Below are 27,852 nucleotides of genomic sequence, written 5' to 3' on the forward strand. Positions count from 1 at the left end.
TTCATATTTACAGAAACTGCCTAAAAGATATATTCTTCTCACATGATCCAAAATGAATATTGTTTTTGCAGAAAACATTCTTTCAACTATAGAAGAAAAGAATAGTTTCAGTAGATGGCTGACTTTAAACAGGAGCTGATCAAGGACAACTATTGCTAGAGGAAGGTACTTCTTGAACCTAGGAGTTGGCAGAAAGCTAGCAGGTGCTGAAATGCACGCTAATGCTAACAGCTACTGTGCATGAAATGAGAGGTCAAAAGAAAGGAATTAATTAGTAGCTGAAGAGCAATTTAAAGAAGACATTCAGAAACAAGATAAAGCAAAAATGGGAGCATACAAAATGACCCTAGTAGCAACAGCCCTGGCATACTAATAGGAATAAAATGTTCAGATGTCTTTACACTAATGTCACAAGCTTAAATGCCCAAATGGGCGAGGAAGAAAACTTGGCTTGCAGATAAGAAATCAAATACTGTAGTTATTTTCAAGACTTCATGTAATAACAATTAGTAAGATACAGAATTCCTGGTGTACAGGTTAGGACATGAGACAATGTCATTTTTAATGAAGTATACTATTCAGCATGGGGAATTGTGAAGGAAAATCAGTATGTATAATCCACTGCATGTAATAAAAATGCAAATAGTGTGTTACACTGCAGGCTTCCAAATCAGAAGAGTAATAAAGAATTTTACTAATAAAGAATTTTACAAATCTTGAAATCCTTATTCAGTTTTTATTCAGACTTTACAGAGTCAAACTGCTTCCAGATGTGTCCCACAAAGATTATTGATGAAGCAAAATTTGCCAAAACAAGCCATTGTTTATAGTTCATACCTGAAAATGATTGATTTTGGAATAGCTCATTCTGGAGCACAGTAAAAGGATGTTTTTTACTTCATCTGGGTGGAATCTAAGAACTGGTTCAGGAGGTTGAGTGTGAAGCAGCCCCTGGGCACCAGAGACCACAGGGCAATCAAGTTGAAAATCTTAACAGAACTCATTACCAAAGAGCAAAAAAATGGTGCTCAATTTCAAAAGAGCAAACTATTTTGTCTATAAATTGCTTATTTTAAAACTAAGCCAAAACAGATACACTCAAAGCACAACACCATAAAACATACTATAAATGACAAAGTGGGTTTCTGCCTACGAAAGCTTATGCCCAAATAAATCTGTTACTCTTTAAGGTGCCACAAAACTCTCGTTATTTTCCTATAAATGAAATGTCACTCATAAAACAAACAATAGATACTAAAAGTAAAACAACTTTGCTCCCATATATATCTTATTTGTATGTTATATGACAATTTTGGAATGCAGCCAATATGGCGAACAAGGTGAACTATGTTTTATAAGAAATGGGCACTCTATTTTTTTTTGTTTTGAAAGTGTAATGAAAGATAGAAAAATAAAACATTTGGACAAATATTAATATAAGATCAAATCCTTACAGTTTCTGTGAAGATAAATCAAGCTTCTCTCAGCATTTAGATTTCTTTGAAAGAGTTAAAAATAATAGATGAAGGGAGAACTCATTACACATAATTTGCTTGTATTTCTAAAAGCTTTGACAAGGTTCTTCACAAAACACTATCAACAAAAATAAGTAACAAAGGAGTAGAGTGAAATCCAGTGGTGGACTGCAAACTAATTCATAGGACAGAAAACAAAGCCATGGCTGCTTCTTAGTGTGGAAAGAAGGCTGAGGTGTCCCAGACATCAGCACTGACACCAGCGCTGCTATCTATATTAATGATTTGAAGGAAGTAAACAATCAAGTGGTAAATTTGCGGGTGATAGAAAACAATTAATATTGGGAAACATTTGTGAAGGACTGATAAGACTCTAAAAGGATCTGCCCAAACTGGAGGATTGGGCCACAGGTCAGCAGATGAAATTTAATTTAAATGCAAAATAACAAGTCTTGGAAAGAATCTCAAATTACTCACACAAACTCATACCCACCTGGGGTACCATTAAACAATTACAGCCCGTACTCAGTGGGAACCACATCCTGAAAGACATCTTTCCCGACCCCCTCTTCTGGCTTTTAAACAACACTCCAACCTTGCCAAGCTCATCAGAAGCAAGCTCCCAACACACCAACTCAAAGTACCACCAGACCCTGCTGGAACAAGATATGTAAGACCTGCAGACATATCTCCACTGCTACAATGGTCAACACCCTGCACCACACATCTTTTAAGATCCATGGGTCCTACACAAGCCTATCACAACATGAGGTGTACCTCATCCAGTGCACTAACTGCCCCAATAACTATGTGAGTGAAACCAGACAATCACTATGCTCCCCAATGAACCCCACACAGAAAAATGACAGAAAAACACCTTATCACCCATGGGCAAACACTTTTCACAAAACGATCACTCCATAACTGATTTCTCAGTCTTCATCCTCAAAAGAAATGGCACGACACCTTCAAAAACCGAGTCTGGGAGCTAAAATTCATAACTCTACTAGACACTAAAAATCACAGCTCTCATTAAAGACACTGGATTTATGGTTCATTTCAACAATCTGTAATCCACTAACTCTGTTTTGTCCTACAACTGCAGAGATATTAACTGCCTAATTCACCTTGTATGATCTTGTGAAACATGTGTCAACTTGTTATGCTTAACAATCTGTTCCACCTTGTATTTAGCAGTGACACTCTGAGTACCCTTTTACATACTTGAAGAAGAGCTCTGTCTAAGCTCAAAATCTTATTTCTTTTACCAACAGGAAGCTGGCCCAATAAAAGATATTACCTCATTCACCCTGTTGCTCAGACAAACTGAGTCTCTGAACTAACAGAGTCCAGACAGGAAAAGTGTCTAATCATTGCCTGTCGGTCAGTAAACCTCACTTACTAATTCACTGCAGAGATGCAAAAAGCAAATATGATATTTGAATATATTTCAAAAGGATTTAAAAATACTAAAGACAATATTGTTGTGTTACTTTGTAAAATAATAATAATGTCTGGAATATTGTATTCAATTCAGTTGCCTCACCTTAAGAAATAGATATCACTGAGATTAAAGAAGTGCACAAAAGGGTAAGTAAAATGACTATCCGCTACATGGGGCGAGTGGATTTACATATGTGAAGAGACTGCAAAAACTGAGATGATTTAATCTTTAATGGAGAAGAACCAAAAGGCTCCTCAGTCAAATATACAAAAAAAGAAGGCTGAAGAAAACCTAAATCAGACTATTTTTCTTACTTTGTGACATGATACAAAATAGTATATCAAGAACACAAGTAAACTGGAAACAAAATATAATTCTTCATACAGCATATAATCAACCTGTGCTACTTACTGCCAAAATGGGGAAATCATTAAAATAAATACTGTAACATGATTTTTTAAATGAATAAGGAATTTTACCATTATTAACATGTTCAGTTACTAAAATAATACAAGGAAAATCATGTCGTTGAGGCTTAAGATGATAGCCTGCAGAAGGCATTTTTCTACAGAGCATTGTACAATTGGCCAAGTTCAACTGGGCACAGTGGGGATGTTTGCTTTCATCTGATGTATCAGCTATGAACAATTCTAGATATCAGACTATACAGATCAACTGTTCCATTCTTTATGGCAATCCCATGTTCCTATCTTTGAGTTGCAGAACTAAAGCTGTGATTGAGAGAAGTGTGATCCATTAAAAAAACCGAAGGGAGAGTAAGAACAAGTTCCCCACCTTAGGTTTCTACACTTTGCTATGTTGTAGCAGCTTTCACTGAACTGAACTAAACTCCACAGGGAATGACTCTTCAGAATGTGACTTGATTCATTATTACAGGAGTGCATGGGCAACTTGATTGGAGCCTCAACGGATGGCCAAATTTCCACATACATACACATAAAAATATAATATCACAATATTGCCTTTTACTTGTTTTTGCTGGGTCTTCCAGCATCACTATGGGCATTTCAGCATCCCCCACTGGAAAAAACGGGTTACTTACTTGTAAATGTTGTTCAAGATGTGTTGCTCATGTCCATTTCCAAAGTAGGTGTGTGCGCACGCCACATGCACCAGTGCTGGACAACTTTTTCCCTCAGTAGCACCTGTAGGAACCGACTTTAGCGCCCCCTGCAACGGCGTGCACATGCACCTGTATATAGGCGCTGTTGGCTCCCCCTCCCTCTCAGTCCCTTCTTGCTGGAACTCTGACTGAGGGGAGGGTGGGCGGGTTTAGAATGGACATGAATAACACATCTCAAAGAACAACAGTTACAGGTTGTTCTGCGACGATGATGAGAAAGCCGGTAGCTGAGGAGGAGGAGGTGCCTCCACTCTGGGAGGGGTAGATTCCCCCGGGGTCAAGGCACGTGAGCCCTCACTGTCGGACTGTGAGTCCAAATGCAGCGCCAAGCCTTGAGGGATGGAAGACTGCGGCACTGAAGTTCCTCTCCCCGAACCGAGCTGCAGAACCCCCGAGTGAAACCCCCACCAGTAGGGCCAAGGTCCGGGCCACTAACCTTGTGGCCATGCTCCCATTGGCGGTGCTGCAGGGAAGCTGGGCATCGGTGCCGCGGTCTGCTTTGAGTAACCTCCTCGCTGTCCAAGGATGTGCAGCTACCCAATAGCCCTGGTGGCGCTGAGTCCGAATATTGCACAGTGCTGTGTGGGGCGCACTGCTCCAGCACTGGAGAGTGGTGAGGGGAGCCTGAGCAGTGGGCGTGCCGGGACCTGCTCTTGCGGCTTCCTGTATGGACGAGGCAAGTGGGACCAGGGAGACATGCCGCAAGCTTGGCAACCTGCGTCACTCCAGGGGTCCATGGTGGCCAGTGCCAGCCCTCAGGAAACCAATGGCAAGAGCCCAGTCTAATGCTGTCCTGACCCGGAGAGCGTGGTCTCAACTTTGGGGACCACCTACGCACCGGTGAACGGTGCATCGAAGAAGGCGACTGATGGGCAGATCTATCCCTTAGTACGTTGCCCATTGGTGCCGGTGCTGAATCTCGGAGCAGCCTATTATCCCTCAGTGTCAGTGGCACAGGCAATGACAGGAGGTCTTTCATAGCCTGGACAGCCTCTGGGGTCAATGGCACCACCAAGCAGTGAGGGCCTTTACCGCTACCTGGAGTCAGTGGAGGACCCGGTGCTGGGGTCAATGCTCACAGCAGCGAGGGGCCCCGCTGAGGCGGGGAGGACTAGCATCCTGACCTGAGTCTCACCTGGTCCCTTTTCACTTTTTCCACAGGGGAGTGTTTCCACTCCATGCGAGTCTTCTTCTGCCTCTTCTTTGGTACTGGAGATGGTGATCAGTGCCGAGATGAGGCAGAGGGTGCCAGCAGAGTGCTGCTTGCCGAGGCCGTTGTGCTCGGTGCTGAGTCAGATCTACTGGGCTCCGACACCGGTGTAAGTGCTGACTCCATCCAGATGGTCTTAAAACAGATCTCATTCTTTCTTAGTCCAAGGGCGAAAACTTTTACAGATTTTGCTCCTGTCACTGATTTGCACTTCTCCCAGACACTTTAAGCAACTTTGATGCGGATTGCTCCTCGGCATAGGCTTCTTACACAAAACACAGGGTTTAAACCCTGAGGAACAGGGCATGCCCCGACCCTAGGATTCTAACAACAACCGGAACCAACTAAACTATTAACTAACAATTAGAACAATGAAAAAACCACTAGATTTAGCGAGGGAACTTGCAAAGGCAAGAGACGTTCCAGCACCGTCACTGACGGCAAGAAGGAACTGACATGGAGGAGGGAGCCAACGACACTTATATGCGGGCGCATATGCGCGCCGCTGCAGGGGGCACTAGAGTCGGCTCCTATGGGTACTACTGAGGGAAAATGTTGTCCGGCACTGGTGCATGTGGCGCATGCACACACACCTACTTTGGGAATGGACATGAGCAAGCACTTGAAGAAGAATCTTCTGGTCTGGAAAGAAAGTCCCTGCTTGCAGCTTTCTGTACAGGCCAGTGTTCCTGAAGATGCGTGCATCATGCACCTTCCCTGACTACCCCACATTGATATCAGTGAAATGACATCGGTGATCCACAGCACCATAGAGAAGTACTCCTTTCTATGGATGTACTCAATTGCAAGATGATCCGGGCCCAAAATTGGAATGTGTGAGCCATCTATTGCCCCACCAGAGTTAGGGAATGCCATTGCCAGAAAGCCAGCCACTATTTTACACACATTTCCCAGAGTCACTGTCCTTTCTAGCAGGAAGCAATTAATGGCCCTGCCTTCCTGCGTGAATGCAACCCCCACGGTGGATTTCTCAACTCCAAACTGACTCACAATTGACCAGTAGCAATCCAAAGTTGCCAGTTTCCACAAAGCAATCGCCATACACTTCTCACCAAGTAGGCAGCTCTCTTTTTGTTGTCTTTGCACCACAGGGCAGGGGCGAGCTCCGCACGCAGTTCCAGAAAGGTGGCTTTGCATATCCAAAAGTTCTGTAGCCACTGCTTGTCACCCCACCGCTCAGGGCTTGTTTCCCGAGCCCAAAAGCAACAGTCCATCATGTGAAGCTGCTCCCTGAATGCCAAGAGTAATCTGAAATTGTTTCTTTCCACCGCACACAACAAGGCAGTGTTCAGAATCCAGTTCAGATTTGCAGCTCATGAAATACTGCATGACCAGCCGCATTATGTTCATAACACTTATCACAACACTAGAGAGCAGTGAACAATGGCGGGTGAACAATTTACAGGGGCTGTTGAAAAATGCTATGAAATGTAGATAGCCCATGGAATGATGGGACAGAAAAAACTGCAGCATGGGACTTTGAGCCCACACCCATGATGCACTGCAATCGACTCCCCATTCCCACAACTCCTAGCTGCAGAAAGTAGCGAATGACACAGCGGGATTGCTGCCCATATTGCACTACTCTCTCTGTCAATGTTAGAGCACCAACTGTGGACATGCTCTGCCAACACAAGGAGCATTGTGTGAACATGCACAAGCAATGTAATTATAGCAGTTTATGATCATCATCATCGTAACTTGTATCAACTCAGTAGTGTGGACATAGGCTAATTGTGAGTTTCTCATTTTCTGGGTGCCCAATGGGCCTGGGGAAAGTTTTGCAGAACTACACCTGAAGACATTTGGAGCTGTGATTTGAACATATAATGAGCTATAAATATGCTAAGTATTCTGGAAAATCAGGCTCTAGGTGTCTCAAGTTGGGCACTCAAAATTAGTGGACACTTTGATAATTTTGGCCTTAATTTCTCTGTGCCTCTATTCCCACCTGTAAAATGGGAATAATATCATCTAATCTCATAGGCATGTTGCGAACATACATTCATTAATAGTTGTGAAACTTAGATACCATGCTGTAAATGACCAGAGATATGCCCGGGAGGTTAATACTTTTGTATTTGGCGTACAGTTTGAATGGTGTGCAGTAAATAAGGTATGAGGCCACACACTGAATGAGGATAAAAAGAAATATTTAATAATTACTCATTCAATGAATGAGGCAGGGGTCCTGTAGAAAAAACCTGTATATGATCAAGGATTAAAAACCATATCATAAGCCAAACACACAAGGGGTCCAAATTAAAGTTGCACAGGCATCCTTAAACCTGATATTTTCTAACTTTTGAGTGTTTGACTTTACAACTTTCACATTCTTCTAACAGTTTTTTTGTTTGTGTTTTAATGTAATTCTTTATATAGTTCCAGAATTCTTCTGAAGTGCTTAATTGACAAACCAGATTTTGATCCCAGTGGACAAGGGTAGATGTAGCACAATTTCACTGAAGTCAGTGGAGTTACTCTAGTTCTACACCCGTGTAACTGAGATCAGAATCTGATCCAAGGAACTTGAACTGCTGAATTTACTGGATTGTAGCCAGCCCTTCTGCAGAGGCACAAGGGTCAAGGAAGAAGTTAAATGCATCTCCTTCTCCTTGACCCACTGTCCAGAGACTGTCCAGAATTTCAACAGAAGTGTAGTTTCTGCTCCCTCCTAGCACCCACCTCTGCTATGTACCTTATGAGGGGCAGGAAAAGGCAGGGTGAGGATAGGACAACAGGTCTGCCCCTTTCCCTACCAACCACCAGTGCAGAGGAAAAAATATGCTACGCCCTCTCCAACAGATGAGGTTGCAATTGGTTCCTTATTCCCAGTTCTTTATTCATGGTACCAGTTCCCAACAGTGGTTCAGTGAGTGTGCCAGTGTGCACTAACTGGAAGCTACCAAGAGGAATCCTGACTGAGCTTGCCGTTTCTGATACATGTGAGGGACTAGTGCAAAATCTACCCCAACTATAACCTGAAAGTAATTATCTCAAACCTGGATGGAAGGGGGAGTGGAGGACAAGGATGGTAATAAGAGTCACACTGTAATACACATTATCAAGGTTCAGAGCCTTATTTGTTTGTTGCTTCTAAGGGTTCTTTGTTTGTGTTTTGTGTTTTTTATATTATTATTATTCCACATTTTATTTAAATGATTTCTAAGAAGAGAGGACTAAAGTTTGCAGGCTTCATGAAGTTTTGAGGAGAAGAGGATGGAGTCATGGCAGAGTAAATTAGGGTGAAGCATATATTGTTTGGTGGAGACGTAAGCAAAAACTTCACTGTCCTTAAAATATGCAAAGATCCACTGACATTTTAAAATTAGATGCCTAAATCTTCAAAAGGCTCTTTATAATATTGTACACAAATTATTACCGAAAGCCAAGGATGCCTCAGCAATACAACATTTCTAATACTTAATCCCCCAAATTCAGAACGCTTTCATGGTTAAAATAAAGAATCTCTCATATTTTTTCATGTTATTTGATTTAATCCATACATCAGATATCAGATTCCAAGTCAGTGTGGACACAAATGTACTTCTCAGTAAAAAACTGCATTCCTTAAGTTCCCTTGGTATTACTTGGTTACCAAAGTCTAACAAATGTTTCAGTATGACACTTTAAATGTCAGGTCATATGAACAATGCATTGTTTTAGGCATGCTAATATAATCTTTATAAATGAAAAGAACTCCTGATATGTAAAGCAACAATCATGTTCAACATGTGATTGTAAGTCCACTCTGAATCAATACATCAGACCACTGGATTGCTTTACAACTACAATAGTTTATATCTTTCAATTTAATATAACCTTGAAGCACAGCCATCCATATTACTGTAGAAGCAAAAAATACCATACAATTTATATTTAAATAAATAAGGATTACAGAAGAACCCTGATATGCAGAAAAAGTGAACTGTTTCTCAATAATGGAACTCTTAACAAAAAACAGAGCTAAAAATAGTATTGAAAATGCATACGGGTTGAAATTTTCAAAGATGGCTAGGCAATTTGGCCACACGTTGAATTTAATTACAGTTGTATATAGCTAGTCAGCTTTGAAAATCTCAAGCATGGATTTTTTATAGTAAAGGTTAAATATGAAAAAATGGAATTGAAGAACACTGTGCATGTCATTACGATGAGAACAATGAATAATATTCTCGTCAGATAATTTTATCAAGGAACCTTATCCATTTTGATCTTCTTCCAGACTTCCAATAAAATTAGCTTTGCCCATTCCTCCCTCCCTTCTACACACACTGAGCCAAATCCTGCTCTCACCCTAGCATAAATATGATGTCAGTGGAACTACATATAAGCAAAATTATGTTTCTCCACAGTTAACTATTTTGCTGAAAATGTAGCAAGTGGGTAGAATTCATAAAATCATGTAAGGAGAAAAATGTTTGCTTTAAAACACCAAAGAGAACTCTGATATCCTTTTTCCTTATTAAATCTACCATCCTTCTGGAAATATTCATGAATTTTCCTCCAAAAGAAACCTCAGATTAAAAGCCATCCAACAAACTTAGCCTTAAATGCAGAATTAATCAGTAAAGCAGAATATAATAATATGTTTTCAAGCATCAAGCTCTAATCTGAACTATGTATAATTTCTGGAGGAGATTTTCCAAGGCACAAATGGCAGTTAAGAGCCTGACTCCTACTGAAAGTAAATGAAAGCTAGGCCCCTAACTGATATTTGTGCATTTGAAAACATCCACCTCTGTTACTAGAGTTACCTTGATAAAAATACTCCACCCCCATAAGTATTGGGGACTATAGTGCAGTGATTTTTAAGATGAATGTTTAGGCACTCCCTAATTTCCAGTATAAATGTGAATTGCCAATCTCTAGATGTAAAATTTGTCTGAAGACTAGAGAATTAAGAACATGAATCACTGATTTAAAAGTTGGGGACCCAGTCCTGCAATCCATACTCCCCACTGAAATCAATGCGAGTTTTGCCTGACTACAGACTGCAGGATCAGGACTGCCATTTGCTTCACTGAAGTTGTTGTGGTAGCGATTTGTGGGTTGTATTATTATTTTTAAATGTCTGTCCAAAATATCACAGACACTGGTCAATGTTTAGCTGCTTCTGCTCTGCTGAAGAGATCCGATCACATGAGGGACATTTAGACTGTAACTCGATCAGCCAGAGCAAAAGAACACAAATGGAATGAAAGGATTCCCATTTCACTTCCACTGCTTTTATGCCCTTTTCTGTTCTACTGTATGTTCAAAGGTCATTTGTTTGGAGGGAGAGTTCAAACATGTACAGAGGAGTCTGACTTCTACCCATTTTGTGAGCCATAACATACACACGCTTTTGCTAATCCTAATGTAGAGGACATCTACTCATTTTAGACCCAAGTAGTGTACATGAGTCTGCCTATACAGATCAACTTGCAGGATCTAGCTCTTCACATGGAATTCCGGATTTTACTTGAGCACTGTAATGTCTTTGTAAGCGTTATTCCACCTGTCTGAAAGCTTGGTTGACTACAAACATTCAGTAGATGAATATTTTCACCCACTACAGAAAAATCAAGGCTTTGTTAAAATACAAGCCTCTGATGACTCTTTTCAAGAAATATTTCAGGCATGCAGCAGTAAGGCTGCATTCATAGCTGACATTTAGGAAAAAATTATTCATTAATGCCATTCAACAAGTAGTTAAACAATTTTAAGCATTCTTATTCAGCAATATACTTAAGCATGTGCATAACTTTAAGCACGATGAAAATCATTGGGATGTAAGATCATACTTAAATTTTAGTACGTGCTTTAACCAATGTAACCAATGGAAAGAAAATGATCCATATTTAAGGGCTGTATGAAAAAGGAAATAAATGTTATAATTAGGTATCAGTGCACTAGTCATATAACAATCAGCTGAAATTGTCACCCAAAGTGTGCACCGAGCCCAAACCAAGCCTTTTAAGAGAAATTATGATTAAGTTATTTTTCCTTTTTCATATGCCTCTCCATCTCCTGTTTTTGGCCACAAGCAGAAGATATAATGAAATACTTTTAGCATTTTTGACCAAGTTGGAATTGGGAAGTATCAGAGAACCTGTGAGAGACTTTTATTAGTTCTCCAGCCCTATTTATGTACCAAAGATATTTAAATAAAGGGCCAAACTCTGATTACCTTTCTCATACTTGTAGGTCCACTGAAGTGCTGGAATCTTCTGTCATAGTCGATGTTTGAGAGTCAGTGTGTCTCAGCACATCTTCTTGTGTAAATATAAGCCAGTGAGGAATCCGCAGATGTGTCCACATGTCAGGCAGACATGGCCACATGTTCTTTCCACAGCCTGCTTTCTTTGCTTACATTTATCTTTGGCTTTTTCTGTTCTGCTATATGGCTTTAACCACAGACCAACAGGTCTGCCACCAACCTGACCTGTCAGCAGCAGCAGAAGCTTCCAATGTGTTTGTGTTGATTTGGCCAGATTTTAGGTAAGCTTTGAGCGTGTCCGTGTATCATTTTCATTGGCCTTCCAGAGTACACGCTTCCATTTTCCACTGTTCATAAAATATGGCTTTGGGGAGTCGCGTATCATCCATCCATACAAGGTGACCAGACCAGCAAAGTTGAGCCTGTATGATTAGGGATTCAATACTAGTCATACAGCACTGGTCCAGGACTTCAGTGTTTGGTATCCTGTCTGACCACCTGATGTTACAGGTGACATGAAGACAACGCATGTGAAAATGTTCTAGATGCTTCAAGAGCCATGTTTACAGCGATAGAGAAGAGTGCTTAACAGGACTGATTAGGGGTATGGAAAAGCTTCCATATGAGGAGAGATTAATAAAACTGGGACTTTTCAGCAAAGAGATGACTAAGAGAGGATATGATAGCGGTTTATACAATCATGACTGGTGTGGAAAAAGTCCATAAGGAAGTGTTATTTACACCTTCTCATAACACAAAAACTAGGGAAATGAAATTAATAGGCAGCAAACCAAAGGAAGTATTTCTTCACACAATGCATCGTCAACCTGTGGAACATCTTGCCAGAGGATGTTGTGAAAGCCAAGACTATAACAGGGCTCAAAAAAGAACTAGATAAGTTTCTGGAGGATAGGTCTATCAATGGCTATTAACTAGGATAGGTAGGAATTGCTGTTTGTCAGAGACTGGGAATGGTCAACAGGATGGATCACTTGTTGATTACCTGTTCTTTTCATTCCCTCTGAATCACCTGGCATTGGCCACTGTTGGAAGACAGGATACTGGGCTAGATGGGCCATTTGTCTGACCCAGTATGGCCATTCTGATGTTCTTAATTATCAAGCGTGAACTCCTCAAGCACTACAACAGCCTTAACACAGAGTCACAGACAGTCCCCCTTGGCTACTCCAATCTATCTTGCCATCTAGGTAAGCTTATATTTGTGATAGATGGTCCTTACACCAAAGATCACAGCAATATTCAAGTTATTCCCATTCCTAAATGACCAGTCAATTACCCCAGGTAGGTTGCACCTTACATCTCACACCGAAGACAGCACTTGTAGTCAATCCTATAGTAAACTATCTCAAGTTTTATTAACTAAGGAAAGGAAATTAGAGTTGTTTACAAGGTTAAAGCAGGTAAACATATATACACACGAATGCATTCCAATCTTAAATTTAAAAAAGTAATAGAAGCTTCTATTATAAACAAGCTCTGTATGTTCTTGAGGGCTAACCCAGGCCAGGGGATCTTTTGCTTATGCTTCGTAATCCTGGTCCCTCAGGCTCCAAGCAGCATAAAAGACCCAGTTCCTTCTTGTTAGGGCTTGTCTACGCTTGCGCTTATTCTGGCAAAATTTTTGTCACTCAGGGGTATGAAAAAACACCCCACTAAGCAACATAAATTTTGCCAACATAAACACTAGTGTAGACAGTGCTATGTTGGCAGGAGAGCTCTCTCCCATCAACATAACACAGCTTACACTTACACCAGCAAAACTTATGTTGCTCAGCAGGGTGTTTTCTTCACACCCTTGAGCAACAAAAATTTTACTGGCATAAGTGCCAATGTAGAAAAGACTTAGGGCTTTTTATTCCTTTCCTGGTTGTGCTTTGAGTTGCCTATTCAGCTGAAGAAAGGAATTCAGTTACACATCATGCGGGTGGTAGGGGAGGGGGACAAGAGCCATCAACAAATCCTTTTGTCCTCTGATATTCCACAATGGTTTATCTGGCATTGATGGGCCTTCTTTTGTTGAACAGGAGATAACACCTCCTGTGGCAAACTAGTATTTCTCACTGGATAATGCTTCTCTCCTGTCTGGTGATTTACAGTTACAGAGCAAACACTTAACACGGGATGCGGATATCATAAATAAAATTAATGTATGCAGCAGTTTACAAGCATTTCATAAAGTTTAAACACTAAGCACATTTTTATAATTCTAATACTTAATTCTAATAATTATTTTATAATTCTAATACTTATTTATAATTCTAACAACAATCCCGCTACGCATTTGTCAGTGTTCAGTTGAGACTTAGGGGCCTTGGCATGAGCTGGCACCTGGGCTGCCAGTGTTACAACCCCGATCACAGTCACTACAAGAATCTAGCAGCATAGCAACAAAGAGAATGATAAATAGCATAGGTGAGAGCACACAACCCTGCTTCATGCTGTTTCGACAAGGAAAAGCTCTGATGAAGCACCATTTTCCAGCACTCTAGCTAGCATGGAATGACTACATGATGGTGATGAATTTGTGCAGGTACTCAACATTGTGCAAGATCCGCCAGAGATTGTTCCGACTAACAGTGTCGAAGGCCTTCGTCAAGTCTAAAAATACCGTATAGAGGTCACAGTTTTGTTCCCAGCAATTTCCTGTATTTGGAGACCAGCAAAAATCAAATCCAATGTTCCGCATCCCATGCAAAAGCCACACTGTCTCTCTGTGATGATTTTATCAGTGATGGTGGAGACTACTCAGCAAGACATGAGACATAATCTTCCCAGCAATGGAAAGAAGTGTGATACCACAATGCATGGTCTCCTGCTTCCAGATGATGTTGAAAAGCTACATGAGCATTCGAGATATGTGATAACCACCATGCTTGTAGATGGAATACTACCAGGAATCTAAGTCAAGTGCTTTTTCTTGTGACAATCATTTGATGGCAGCTTCTGCCTTGATACCACTTGGCAGTCTAGGCCCTCTGAAATATTCATGCACTGAATGCTCATCATCAATCAAGATTTCAAGCAGCTGTAATAATACATATAAAGACAAGGTCAGATCCTTAGCTGGTGTAACCTGTCATTGCTCCATTGACTTCAGACACTCCAATCCATGGGTCAAATCTTGAGGTCCTCACTCAGACAGAGTCCCACCAATTTTGCATGTGTTCAGGATCTCATAAATACTCCATTTAATTTAACAGAAGGACTCATGAATGAGTTGAGCAGGATTTGGTCCATGTTTTGGATAATATGCATCTAAAAACTTCCAGAAATGGGGAGATTCATCCCATCTGTCTGAAAAGAATACAAACAGTACCAATTAGAAAATGTTGCCTAAAGAAATGTTAATGTTGTGATACAGAATGAAATTTAAGGATGATGAATGCCCGTTTTCTTTCCATAAATGGCAATCAGTCCCTGGGGAATGATGTCCTGAGACCTTGCTGAACATGCTTAGGGAGTCCATTCAAAACATCCTAAAACAGGGCAGATTATTTCTGATGAAATATCTAAAAGCTTCTGTTAGCTGAGAGGTGTCTTCCAAAAGTCAGCCAGCAAGAACTGGTTGTGCCAGCCATTGGCATCTATTTTTCCTGGAACTGACTGGGAAATAGTGGCCTATGGATGCCACAAACAGCTTTCTCTAGCTCAGCAGCATCCTCGGAGACGCTTAAAACTATACTGAACAAGGCATTAAAAATATAAATTACATTAGGGTGCAAACCTACAATGGCAACAGCATGAACTAAATGGCCTAACAGGTCCAGCTCTATGATTCTGACCACAGGAATGGACATCCTTGTCACAAAACTGCAGAAAAGAGAGTGGGGAGTAGTGTTTAAGGCCTGAATATTTATTTCAAAGGAGACAGATAAAATGCCAATACTCAAAATATATATGTGAATTTTTTTAAACCACCAAAACTACTGGAGGATGGTCTACTAAACTCTGCCATCCTCTCCCCCACCATGAGTTCCCTCCCCTATACAGACACTGCAATTTAAAATGGGAATAATCCATGTTCTCCACAGCCATTTATAAGGATTTTAAAGGAAGCAGTAATCAAATGCTGAGGGCCTAAGGAATTTATTTACATGATACCACCACCACCCAGCAAATTCCAGCCCCAGAGCAGCAGAACTATTTTTCTATGGGGTGGCCATGTCAAGTTGAATTTTCTATCAAATAGAGTAGCTTCCTCTGAGCCAAGATTCATGGCATTTTGGAGTCTGCATGGCCCAAAAAGCTGTGTATATTTATTTAAATAACATATCTTTATGAAAATGTTCATTTATATTTATGGTGTATTTATAAATGTTTAACTAAGAATTTTCTCTTATTTCAGAACATACACACACACACTAGCTGTTAGATGACATCACCTCAACAATGATATGAGAGAGGAAACTTTCCTACACAGTTATAAAAACTAAACTAAATCCATTTTTATTAGAAGATTATAATTAATATATAGGGAAAGAGAGTGAGAGAGTCTTAAAAGATAATAAAATATGAGGGATTACAAATGTAGGGCCTGACTCCCTGTTGCATTACTCCAATTTTACACCAAAGTAACTCTATTTAAAGCAATGCATTTAGGGACACAGATTTCATTTTAAATGGTTTTTATTAGATGGAATAATCCATCCCAGTAATTCACAGTCATACATTGCCTGGTAAATTAAAATGAAAATATGTAGGATATATAGATTGCTATTTCTCATTAAAAAACAAAATGATAGGGGAAAAACAGGTAAAATCACCACGATGGCAAATGTTTAACTAACTAACTAACTAACTAACTAACTCTCTCTCTCTCACACACACACACACACATATATAATTAATTAGGACGGATGTACTAGATGATGAATCTGATCTTTGTTTTCAGGTATGTTCATAAGATAATTTAAAGGGTAAAAACAGACCACTTTTGCAACTTCTCCGCACATGAAATACCCACTAAGTCAATGCTGGATAGTAGGATAAAGCCCATAGCTATTAGTAATTATGTTAATTAGTACACATAGTCTATCATTCTGCATCTTCCACGTTAAATCACAAACAAGACAAATGTATGTTTCAATATAAAATGTACTGGATATTTTATATCCACTATCCCAACAAAAGCATTGCGTTTGACCATTTCTAGAGGAACTACTAACAAAGACGCATTTTTTCCCATGAATAAGTGGCTTTATTCTATATAATTTCTGTATCAGATGAGGTTATGTGATTTTTTTTTCCATCAGAAGGCTTTAGAAACTCTACTGTGAATCAGCTTTATAAGGATCAAGAAAAAAAAAAGGATGGTCAAACAACTGACTACTCAGAGACTGAACTGACCAAGAATCAGAACACAACACCCTTTTCTCCCATAGCAAACAGCTCTTCTGTGCTACCTCGGATTTAGTGAACAGTTGCCCAATTATTTACTGTTGCAGATTAAGACACGGTCAGCAACAGCTTTGCAGACACACAAGATACCTTGGTTTCAACTGTTAAAACAATCTAGTTCTTGTTTGTGTAAGGTATTCCAGAACTGTGATCTATCCTGGCTATATAAAAAGGTGAAGATGAAAACTTCAGTTACACTTTAATAGGACTTATTTTTCAATTCCTCTTTTTCTAAATCAAATAGCCAGAATTTCTTAATGATATGGCATCATATGATTCCACGCCTTCCAAGACAGGCAATGAATTTTCTACAGCTGACTCTGCTAGTTACAGTACTCAACAGCTGGGGCATAGATAATTTGGCACCCTGATAATGTCCCAGATGAACACAAGAATATTCTGTAAACCAGAAAAAAAGTTTGAATTAAAATAAGTGATTAAGACTTTTCAGCTTGATAAAGCAAAAATGGAAGTTATTAGATACTGTATTTGATTTTTTTTTAAATCAACAAAAGCGGTTTCTTTCAGAGTTTGGTGAAATGACACTCCCTGTTTAAAGCATATATTGCAGCAATTCTTTTCTGATTAGATCAGCTCCCATAGCAAGTCATCAGGATAACAATCACTGTAATGAAGTCATACTACTGGGAGTCTGATGGGAAATCATAACCGGCTTGAAAACACATTGGAAAATAATGTATTTTCCAGTTTTCCAATGTTTCATCATTAAAACAAGCTAAAATCTTTACCTTTTTTCCCAGTGTTTGAATGGAACATACATCAAACTGCCAAGCACAATATATTGATGAGCTAAGTATGCCAGCAAAAAATAAAAGCAAAAGAAACTGGATGCTTACTGAAACATTTTAAAGAGTCTGCCATCTTTTAAAATATAATATGAATGTGCCCTATCCCCCTCCCCACAGATAAGTTAACAATCTTTAACAAGTATAGAATATACTAAAAATATATCTCAAATAAATGTTAATTAGTCCTAGGAGTCTACTGTATCAGCATCCACTAGTTCTGCCACAGATAAGGACCCAATCTTCTAGAGCCCTTATTCAGGCAGAACTCCCATTGAAATGAGGGGAGTTAGGCCTGTAGGATCAAGCCCTAAAATAATATATCTATTATGAATTTTCCTGGGTTTATCAAGTGACCATATAACCTCATTCTAAACTGAAACCTAATAATACATCCGTCTCTGGGAGGAAATTTGCTTTTTTATCAAATTTAATTTAAATCTGTTCAGATAAATTTTAAATCACAGCAGAGAAAAATAAATACACTTTAGGGTTTTTTCAACACATCTGATCTGATAATTTGAACTGAGCCTGCTTGCTTTACAAATCAACATTTGGAAAAAATTAGTCTGAAATGTGTATAAATCACTTTTGATGATGAAAAAATAGAATAGATCAAGCACTTCCTTTTTTAAAGGATTTAATCAGCACAATAATCATTTCTCTTTTAAAATGTTCTAATGCATTTTAGTACAGACATAGTGCACATGCTCCCTAGATGCATTGACACAATAGACTATAGACACAAATAAGTCATTTGTCAATAGCTGTTAATGATACATGATTTGCAAATGAAACAGGTATAAAGTACGCTCAGATCTGATCAATCTCATTTGAAGGTAATTGCGTTTTTGTTTTTGCCATTAACAACCTGGATGAAATAAAATCAACTCAGACATCTTCAAATAAAATTGATTTAACTATGCCACTCCCATTATAGTCAGTGGAAATTCCTTAACTAAAACCCTTATAACTTTTGGGGTATCTTTAAGCCAAAAAATCAAGACTTTCTGATATAAAACTGAAACCACCTTGCCCACCTTGTCCCCAGGTATTGCAAAAGGATTCCAAACAGCAAATACCAAATGTGCTGCAACATGCACACAAGGACTATTTTCAGGATGAAGATTCAGTATGTTTATTTCCATCTCCTGTCAATTAAGATCAGATATTTAACATTACTTTGATCTAGTTTTTAAGATTTAATGTTAATAATGCCCTGAAATACAAAATAATGAATAATGTATCCTACGTACATCTTCCATACCACCAAGGATAAGGAAATAATACTATTAACATTTATAATAGAATAAAATACATTGTATATATTTTATGTACATTAGAAAGGTTTTTCCTTCCATACTAAATGAGAAAGTTCCATAATGTTGCACGAAGCAGTCATGCTTACATAATTATATAAAAGAACAACATATTAGAGATTTAATCACAAATTGATATTTCAAAAAAATGGTGTGCTATGTTTTATAATTTAAAGCCAGTTTTTGTAATAAAAATAAGAACGTATATTTCAGTGGATTTATTAGGACCACAGAATACAGTTTTATTTGCTGCAAAACGACAACAGTTCTCAACAGAGACAACAGTTCTCATCCCAGACAAACATCAGGCAGTAGAGTCTTACAGTAATCTCATTGAGATGTCAGCGGCGTCCTCACACCCAGGAAGAAAAGGACAGTGTCACTTAAGCGCTTTAGTGAAAGAAAGCAACAGACTGCTCCGTAAGAAATGACCCCCTCCAGCAGGCAATGGATCTTGTCTAAGGGCGTTTCTGTACCTTAGACTGCACACTCTTGTTGGCAGTGGACTGGAATAGCACAGGGGACCTGACCCTGACCCTTGTTTACTTTCAACCACCAGTGTTATTTACGGTAAACCCTACACTGTTCGCATGTACTCAATAAACCCATGCCGCAGCGCTAATCTACAGTACCTTTGTATCTCTCCAGGACATCTTCGTAAGCCTGTAGGTACTCCTGTTCTTCGGCATAGTGGTAAGCACCAGGGGAGAGGTAACCAGCCATGGCTGGAGGGTAACACTGACCAGTTCACTGCAAGGCTGCAGACAGCACGAAGCCTTGGGAACTGCAAAAAAGGCTAGAGGGAGGGAGGAGGGGGTGCTGTGAAAGCTGTCCGAGGAAACGCCCATACCCCCTCCCGAGCGGCGTGTGAGCATGTGTGTGGCTCCAATAGCAAGACAGGCTTCCTCTCCGATTTCATTAGCAGCAAATCTCTGCGCTCGGCTAACGGGCGGCCTGGGAGAGCAGAGCAGAGCAGAGCAGGAAGGCAGCCAGGGCTGCAGCAGCTCCAGGACAGCAGCCTGGGCGCCGCAGCCCGACCCCGGAGGTGACCTCCGGTCTCCTGCCTCCCCTCTTCATGGAGGCATGTCTCCCCCCCTGACAGTTAAATCGCTCCTGGGTGACCCCTTCGGGCCCGATTCTGCTGCAGGCCCTACTTGTGCAGGCGCACTGAGGGGGTGGAGAGTTTGACTGAAGAAAGGCTGCAGGAGCCCACCCCGGGGATCGCCCCGTGTGCCCGCCCCGCCCCAGGCCATATCTCATCCCATCTTCCTGGGCAGCTCCGCTGGCTCCGGTTTAGCCGCTGGGCTTGGTTGCCCTGGTCCCCCCCGCGGGACCACCCGCACTGTGCCACCGCCAGCTGCGCGGCCGGGCATCTTTTCACCGTGCGGATTTCCACGCAGACCCGCGGGGCGGGAGGCTGGGGTTAGGGCGAGCTGCCGCCTCCGCCCGCACCCCGGCTCCGCCAGCGCCGCGCCGGGGAGAGAGGTTTCTATTGTGCACCACCACTGGGCTGCGAAGGACGCACTGGGCGGGCTCCCCACAACGCCGCAGCGGCCGGGGGCAGCACCCCGCGCGCGGGCCGGGGCCGGGGCCTGTAGGGACGTTCGGCGGCAGTAGCAGCGCCCCTTCCCCCATCGGCCCTCTCGCGACTACTGCCCGCGGGATGCCGGCCCAGGCCTGCCGCGGGGCCGCCCCCACCACCGCTGCAGGTGTCCGCGCCGCGTCAGGGCCGCCGGGCCGCCTCAGCGCCAACTGCGCCTGCGCCCCCGGCCTGCCTCTCTCCAGCCCCTCTCCCCCCGGATCTTTCCTTCCTCGCGCCCGTCCTCCCCTCCTGCTCTGCTGAACGGAGCCCTTCCGCCCAGCCCACTGCTGCAAAGCCCTCAAAGAGGCCTCCCTGCCGCCCCGCCCTGCATCCCAGGCCCTTGTCCCCGCACCCGCCGTGTAATCCCCGGTCCCCCAGACACACGTCTTGCCCGGCCCCACCGACCGCAAGACCCTGGCCCCAACCCCCCGCCAGCCTTGCAGAAATGCGCCGCTGAGCTGAGCGTTGCGTGGCGCCCAAACCATCCCTGCCTCGCCCTCAACTCAGATCCCTTAGTCCGGATCGGCCCCTCCCCCCCGCTTGCCTTCCCAGGCCAGGCGCAAGCTCCTCAGTCCTCCACCACCGGGGCCTGGGGGCCAGCGCCACGGTAGGGCGCAGTCGGTTCCGAGCACCCGGCTGAGAACCACGCGGACGTCTCTGTGGCTGCCTGATCCCCAGCTCCCTGCTGCCCCCCCAGGTACCAGCAGCAAGGATCCTACAACGAGGCGCCTCAGTCAGACGCCGGGTCTGGAGAAACCCCGGCTCTTCATTGTGCCGGCTACAGCAGCGATTACCAAACGCGAGATGGGGAGGATTATACAGCGATACCATCCCCACAAGGGCCGAGCCACTGCATCCCCATAACCCGCCCCGTTTGGTGAAAACAGCTTTGAAATAAACCCGGGGGAAGGGATCTCACACACACACACACAAACCCAACCTCTGTGGATAACACGGATAACCTCTGCATTTCCCCGGGATTAATGTACACGGTGTTGTCAGCTTTCAGATGGGGGAGAACAAGGTATCTGCCCCGTTTCAATGCCATCCGCTGCCAGTGTAAGTGAACATCCACATACCAGAACACACCGGTGCCTCGCCTACATTATTCAATCGAGGGGCCCTTCAGCGGCGCCCCCAATGTGCACAGACGGACAAAGAGCTGTTCTCCACACACACCCTGTTGCCACATACACCACCTACAAGAAGGATATTTAGAGCCCAGCTGGATGATCCCAGCCTCTCCGTGCATTGAATGTCGCCTCTACCATTAAGCTACAAAAGACAAATCAGAGTGCTCGCTCTCTGCCTGTGTGTACACCACCGACCAAGATGCAGACACAGCGTGAAATCACCAGAGTTACCGCTAATGAGCCTCTCACTGCTAATGCATTTTCACATGAAAGTTTAATGGGCGCACCTGCACATATTTCATTTTTTTCCCTTTCCCACAAGCATTAATTCACCCAACCGGAAAACATGGCCAAATAGCTTAGTCACCACTCCACGGACCTGCAGGGTTTTTTAAAAGGCTATATTCACAAAGCCAATGAACAAGCCCCTCTCCCCTCCCCCAAGATATGAATCTTTGCCGTGATCTCTCCCATGCAAGCCCATGATGTGGGCACACGCCGGTTGGTGGCTCTCCCTGTCTGGCCGCCTAGCGCCTGGTCTTACCGGCTATCCTAAGCACCGCTCTCTCGGCTGGATCCAGCACGGAGCCGCCTTGAATTTTCCGTTTCGATCTCTCATGCTTCGGCAGGTTCCAGGGCAGTGTGTCCCCCGGTGCCGGAGACACGGAGCCAGATTTCTGGCTGAAATCATCTTCATCGGAGAAATCCGCAGAGGAAGACATGGAGCATCGGTAGGAGGAGGCGTTTCCAGAGCTCTACAGAAAGAGAGACAGAGAGAGACGGCATGGATATACAATACATAGTGTTATCGCCACACAGCCAGCCCAGTCCGCCTAGACTGTTTGTATTACAAACACCCTATAGATAAATACACACACTGGGGGGGAAATAGGTCGCTCACCATCGTTGTACGTGTGTGTGTGTAACTCCACAGATGGTACCCTCCAAATCTCCTGATTTAGTGACAATGCCTTTAGGAGGATTTATGCGGAAGAAGTGTGGCCTGCGGTCAGGCAACTAGCTCACAAATGATCCTCGGAATGGCCCAACAATAAACCCAGCAGCAACAAAAACCTTCCCGGTTACGAACTGATAACATTTGGCTCCCCCGCCAGGCCAAGTAAAAGATTTACCATCACCAGCCTGCTGGTTAAATCATTAATGGTAAGTCTGTCTCCAAAAAAAAAAAAAAAAAAAACCAACAAACGCAGGATGCTGAGTCTTTGTTACTGCTGCAAGTAGGTTTCCGAAGCCACACCCTGGTAAGTCTCCTGTACTTGCATTTTTGCTGAACCCCCTTTTCTAGCCCTAGTTTTCTTGAGAGCAGCCAATTCCCAGAGACCGTGCATTGATTAGGAGGGAAGTGTGTTTTCTCAGAACAACCTCTTCTTCTCAAGACAGTAGGTGCACAAAAGACTGCTTTCAGCAGCTCTTTGCCGAGACAGCTTCAATAAACAAACGTTTGATCTCGGTTTATATTGTTTATGCCCGTTTATCCTATCAATAAACAGAGCAGACAGCAGCTGCCCAAAACCAGATCACTGCCAAGAATAAGAATGATGTAGTGCAGGGACATGAACCGGGGGTGCCATTTCTGGGTTCCCTATCCTCTTAGAATGGTGGGAAAATGAGAGGCTTGAATGGTGGCACTTTAGTCTGCACTTGGTGATTTGGCAAACAACTCTTCAAGATTGACTCTCCCACACAGGTGCCTGGGAGCTGATGCAGGATCATATGTATGCCTTCCTATTTGTTTCTCTGCATTTCCTATTTGAAGATGTTTGGGATTTTGCCAGTGCACCTGATTGGAAAACAATGCATATACTTGCGGATTCATTATAGTGATACAATAGTCCTTGTGCTGTATAATCTGGCTACAATCCAGGGTATGATTTTAGAGACATTCATTTTTGGTGGTATGTTCGTCTCAATCTGGTTGATTATATATTAATATTCTTTGTTTTGTAGAGTCCATCTTCAGTCTTTCTAGACTCCACTGTTTTTTTGGATCAGGAAATTGTGAAGATATAAATGCCAGATAATATTTTAGACTTGTTTTATGGCCCACCTGCCTCAACTAGAAGGGCTTGAGATGTACCTTATTGAATGAAAATACAATCCATTAAGGCTCAGTTATTATTGGTGATCATTTTTCTGTCCCTTTCTGAAATGTTTTTCTACGGGTTTTCACTCTAATCATACTTTGGTTGCCAAAATGTATTAATTATTATTATTTAAATTGGCATTTCAGGGACTTTTTTAAAATGAAAACTGCACAACCCAGAATCATAACTGATTGAAACATACAGTGAAAATGTTATGCTGCAACCTAAATTGAAGTCATACACAGTTAAATAATTTTCTAAACAAAGGGGAAACAACCATTAGTGACCATATTCAAGTATACTCTAGTCCCCTTTCTGTCATTGTAACCTTGAGTTAAAGTCCAGAAAAAATATTGAATCCAGAGCAATAATGAATAGTTCTCTCATTAAATTCTTGTATTGTTCACCAAATCATGACGTAAAGACAGCATGGTGGAGGGGATTGAGCACAGTGCTGGGAGTCAGAAAACTTCAGATACCTAATCAAAGGTACCATTCTCTGTCTGACTGGGGTTGGTGCAGGGGAAATCCTGTAGTACTCAGGGAAAATGGAATTCTTCCCACATGGCCAAAGAGTAGAGGTACAGGTGTTCTACCCCTCCTGTTTATGTGAATCCCTTTCAGGGGTATGGCGGTTTAGTCAAAATTCCTGGCAGACAGGGTTGTATTATCCATTAGGCACAATAGGCACAGTGCCTAAGGCCTACAAAACTTTCAGGGCCTACGAAAAAAAATGTATATATAATTTTTTATTTTTATTTTAAAAACTATTTATTAATAGCTTAAAATCAAATTAGTTATTTCGGTCGGGAGGCCTACAAAGGCAAGTGGGCCTAGGGCCTACAAAGGTCTTAAAATGGCCCTGCTGACAGACAGAGGTTTAATCAATAATTTTGTGTTGACATGAATTCAGTTTCTCTTGGCCTGACCTTAGCATCAAAGATTTTTCTGTAATTAACATCAAAAGAGCCCTCAAGGGGCTCAGCTCCATGGTTCCTAACTAGCAATGTGCATCTTTCATGGGGTCCACATATCTCATCTCTCACTACACACAGTGGGCCTGCACCTGTTCTTCTGTGTATTAGCCCTCACACAGCTATGAAGATTGGGAGAGGATTTACCCCAGGCTGGATTGACTTAAATCACAACTTTTAATCATGATTTAAATCGGCAAACAGGAAACCTTAGTTTAGATCTTTGATTTTAACAATATTTTACTTTTGTACTTTTTAGTTATTTTGCAAAAGAAAGGTTGATTCTCAGTGGTTGCTAACCACAAAAACATGTTGATTTGCAACTAAATATAACCCTTACACTAAATTTGGTACTTCTTTTTGCTAACCAGGAGGATAGACATATTTAAGGAACTATAATTTAACTTAGGTTTATTTACGTGCTTAAATTTTTTAGTTTTTATGATGTTACATAATGGTGACGGATTCATTTTTTGTGTTCATTTTTGTGTACCAGATGACAAAATGTTACTTTTCATTTTTGTTAAGCTCTACTTGGATAGAAATTCAAATTCAGTTAAAATTCACAAAAACAGCAATTTAAAAATTAAAATTAAATAAACTACCTTAAATGTGCTGAATATATACACTGTTTTTCCCTCAAACTATGTTTTGCCTTTAAAACTGATTTATTAAACAAAGGAAATTATCTGTAGATAGTGAATTGAACAGATGGTTTCTGGTCACCATGTGCTTCATGATTTTAGAACTAGTAGATCTCATCCTCTCACACCTCATTTTTATCGATAGATTGGAAGAGGAAAACAAGCTTTCCTGCTTTCTCAACTTCCAATCGGTTTTTTTAACTATGAAAGGGGAACTACACAAAAACGCTGAGGCTAATTTAAATTAAAAAGAACAGTACAAGAGTGAAATGTCTGCAAATTGCATGGAAACTATTTGAAAATACCATAATAGAGGCTCAAGCTAAACACATATCCTGAATAAAAAAAAAGGTAAGAGAATAAAAAAAATGCTACCATGACTAAACAGACTCAAAGAGGCAGTTAGTGGCAAAAAAGGCATCTTTTAAAAATTGGAAATCAAATCCTAGTGAGGAAAATAGAAAGGAACATAAACTCTGGAAAATAAAGTGTAAACGCATATTTAGCTAGGCCAAAAATGACTTTGAAAAGCAACTAGCAAAAGACACAAAAACTGACAGGTTTTTTTTATTACATCAAAAGCGGGAAGCCTGCCAAACAATCAGTAGGCCCAGTGCACCATCAAGGAGCACTCAAGGAAAACAAGCCCCTAGCAGAGAAGCTAAATCAATTCTTTGCATCCGTCTTCACTGCAGAGGATGTGAGGGAGATTCCCACACCTGAGCCATTCTTTTTAAGTGACAAATCTGGGGAACTGTCCCAGACTGAGGTGCCAATAGAGGAAGTTTTGGAACAAATTAATAAATTAAACAGCAGTATATCACCAGGACCAGATAGTTACCCAAGGGTTCTGAAGGAACTCAAATATGAAATTGCAGAACTACTCACTGTGATAGTGCTGTGAACCTATTGCTTAAATCAGCCTCTGTACCGGAGGATAGGTAATGTAACAAATTTTTCTATAAGGCTCCAGATGTGATCCTAGCAATTACAGGCTGGTAAGCCTAACTTCAGTACCAGGCAAACTGGTTGAAGCTATAGTAAAGAACAGAATTATCAGACACATAGATTATTAACATGATATGTTGGGAAAGAGTCAACATGGTTTTTGTAAAGGGAAATCATGCCTCACAAATCTACTAGAATTCTTTGAGGGAAGTCAACACACATGTGGACTAGGATGATAATAGGATGATATAGGCTGATATATAGGATGATATATAGGATGGATATAGGGTGCTGGACTTTCAGAAAGTCTCTGACAAGGTCCCTCCCGAAAGGCTCTTAAGCAAAGTAATGAGTCATGGGATAAGAGTTAAGATCCTCTCATGGATCAATAACTGGTTAAAAGATAGGAAACAAAGTGTAGGAATAAATGGTCAGTTTTCATAGTGGAGAGATAAATAGCAGGGTTCCCCAAGGATCTGTATGGGGTCCAGTGCTGTTCAGCATAATCATGAAGGATCTGGAAAAGGGGTACAGAAGATACAAAATTAGTAAAGATAGTTAACTCCAAAACTGCCTGTGAAGAGTTACAAAGGGATATCATAAAATTGGGTGAATGGGCAACAAAATTGTTCCCAGAGAGTAGTTATCAGTGGTTCAGAGTCAGGGAGTGGAGTTTCACAGGGATTGGTCCGGAGTCTGGGTCTGTTCAATATCTTCATCAATTATTTTAAAAATGGCATATAGAGTACACTTACAAAGTCTGCAGACAATACCAAACTGGAAGAGGTTGCAAGTGCTTTGAAGGATAGGATTAAAATTCAAAATGATCTGGACGAACTGGAGAAATGGTCTGAAGTAAATTCAATAAGGACAAATGCAGAGGAAATGGAGGAAATTCAATAAGGACAAATGCAGAGCACTCCACTTAAGAAGAAACAATCAATTGCACACGTACAAAATGGGAAATGACTGCCTAGGAAGGAGTACTGTGGAAAGGGATCTGGGGATCCCAGTGGATCACAAGCTAAATATGAGTCAACAGTGTAACAATGCTGCACAAAAAGCAAACACATTCCAGAATGATATTAGCAGGAGTGTTGTAAACAAGACACAAGAAGTAATTCTTCCACTCTACTCCATGCTGATTAGGCCTCAGCTGGAGTATTGTGTCCAGTTCTGGGCACCACATTTCAGGAAAGGTGTGGATGAATAGGAGAAAGTCCAGAGAAGAGCAAAAAAAATTATTAAAGGTCTGGAAAACATGACCTATGAGGAAAGATGGAACAAAATGGGTTTATTTAATTTGGAGAAGGGAAGACTGAGGGGAGACATAACAGTTTTCAAGTATATAAAAGGTTGTTACAAGGAGGAGGGAGAAAAAATTCTCATTAACCTCTGAGAATAGGACAAGAAGCAATGGGCTTAAA

The 27,852-nt window shown here is 41.5% G+C and overlaps 1 protein-coding gene across 3 annotated transcripts in view; it reads right to left on the minus strand.

The window, feature by feature from the left end:
• DST (dystonin) overlaps positions 1 to 27,852 on the minus strand; it is a 453,158-nt gene that overhangs the window by 373,094 nt on the left and 52,212 nt on the right. For all 3 annotated transcript variants that reach the window (XM_067565502.1, XM_067565501.1, XM_067565500.1), the window contains exon 4: positions 22,299 to 22,509. In XM_067565502.1, coding sequence (XP_067421603.1) covers positions 22,299 to 22,509 — 211 coding nt within the window. The remainder of the gene's footprint in view (positions 1 to 22,298; positions 22,510 to 27,852) is intronic.

This window comes from Emydura macquarii, unplaced genomic scaffold (assembly GCF_026122565.2).
Source record: "Emydura macquarii macquarii isolate MOO-44397 ecotype Brisbane River unplaced genomic scaffold, CSIRO-AGI_Emac_v2 contig_2680, whole genome shotgun sequence".
NCBI classification, from domain to species: Eukaryota; Metazoa; Chordata; order Testudines; family Chelidae; genus Emydura; species Emydura macquarii.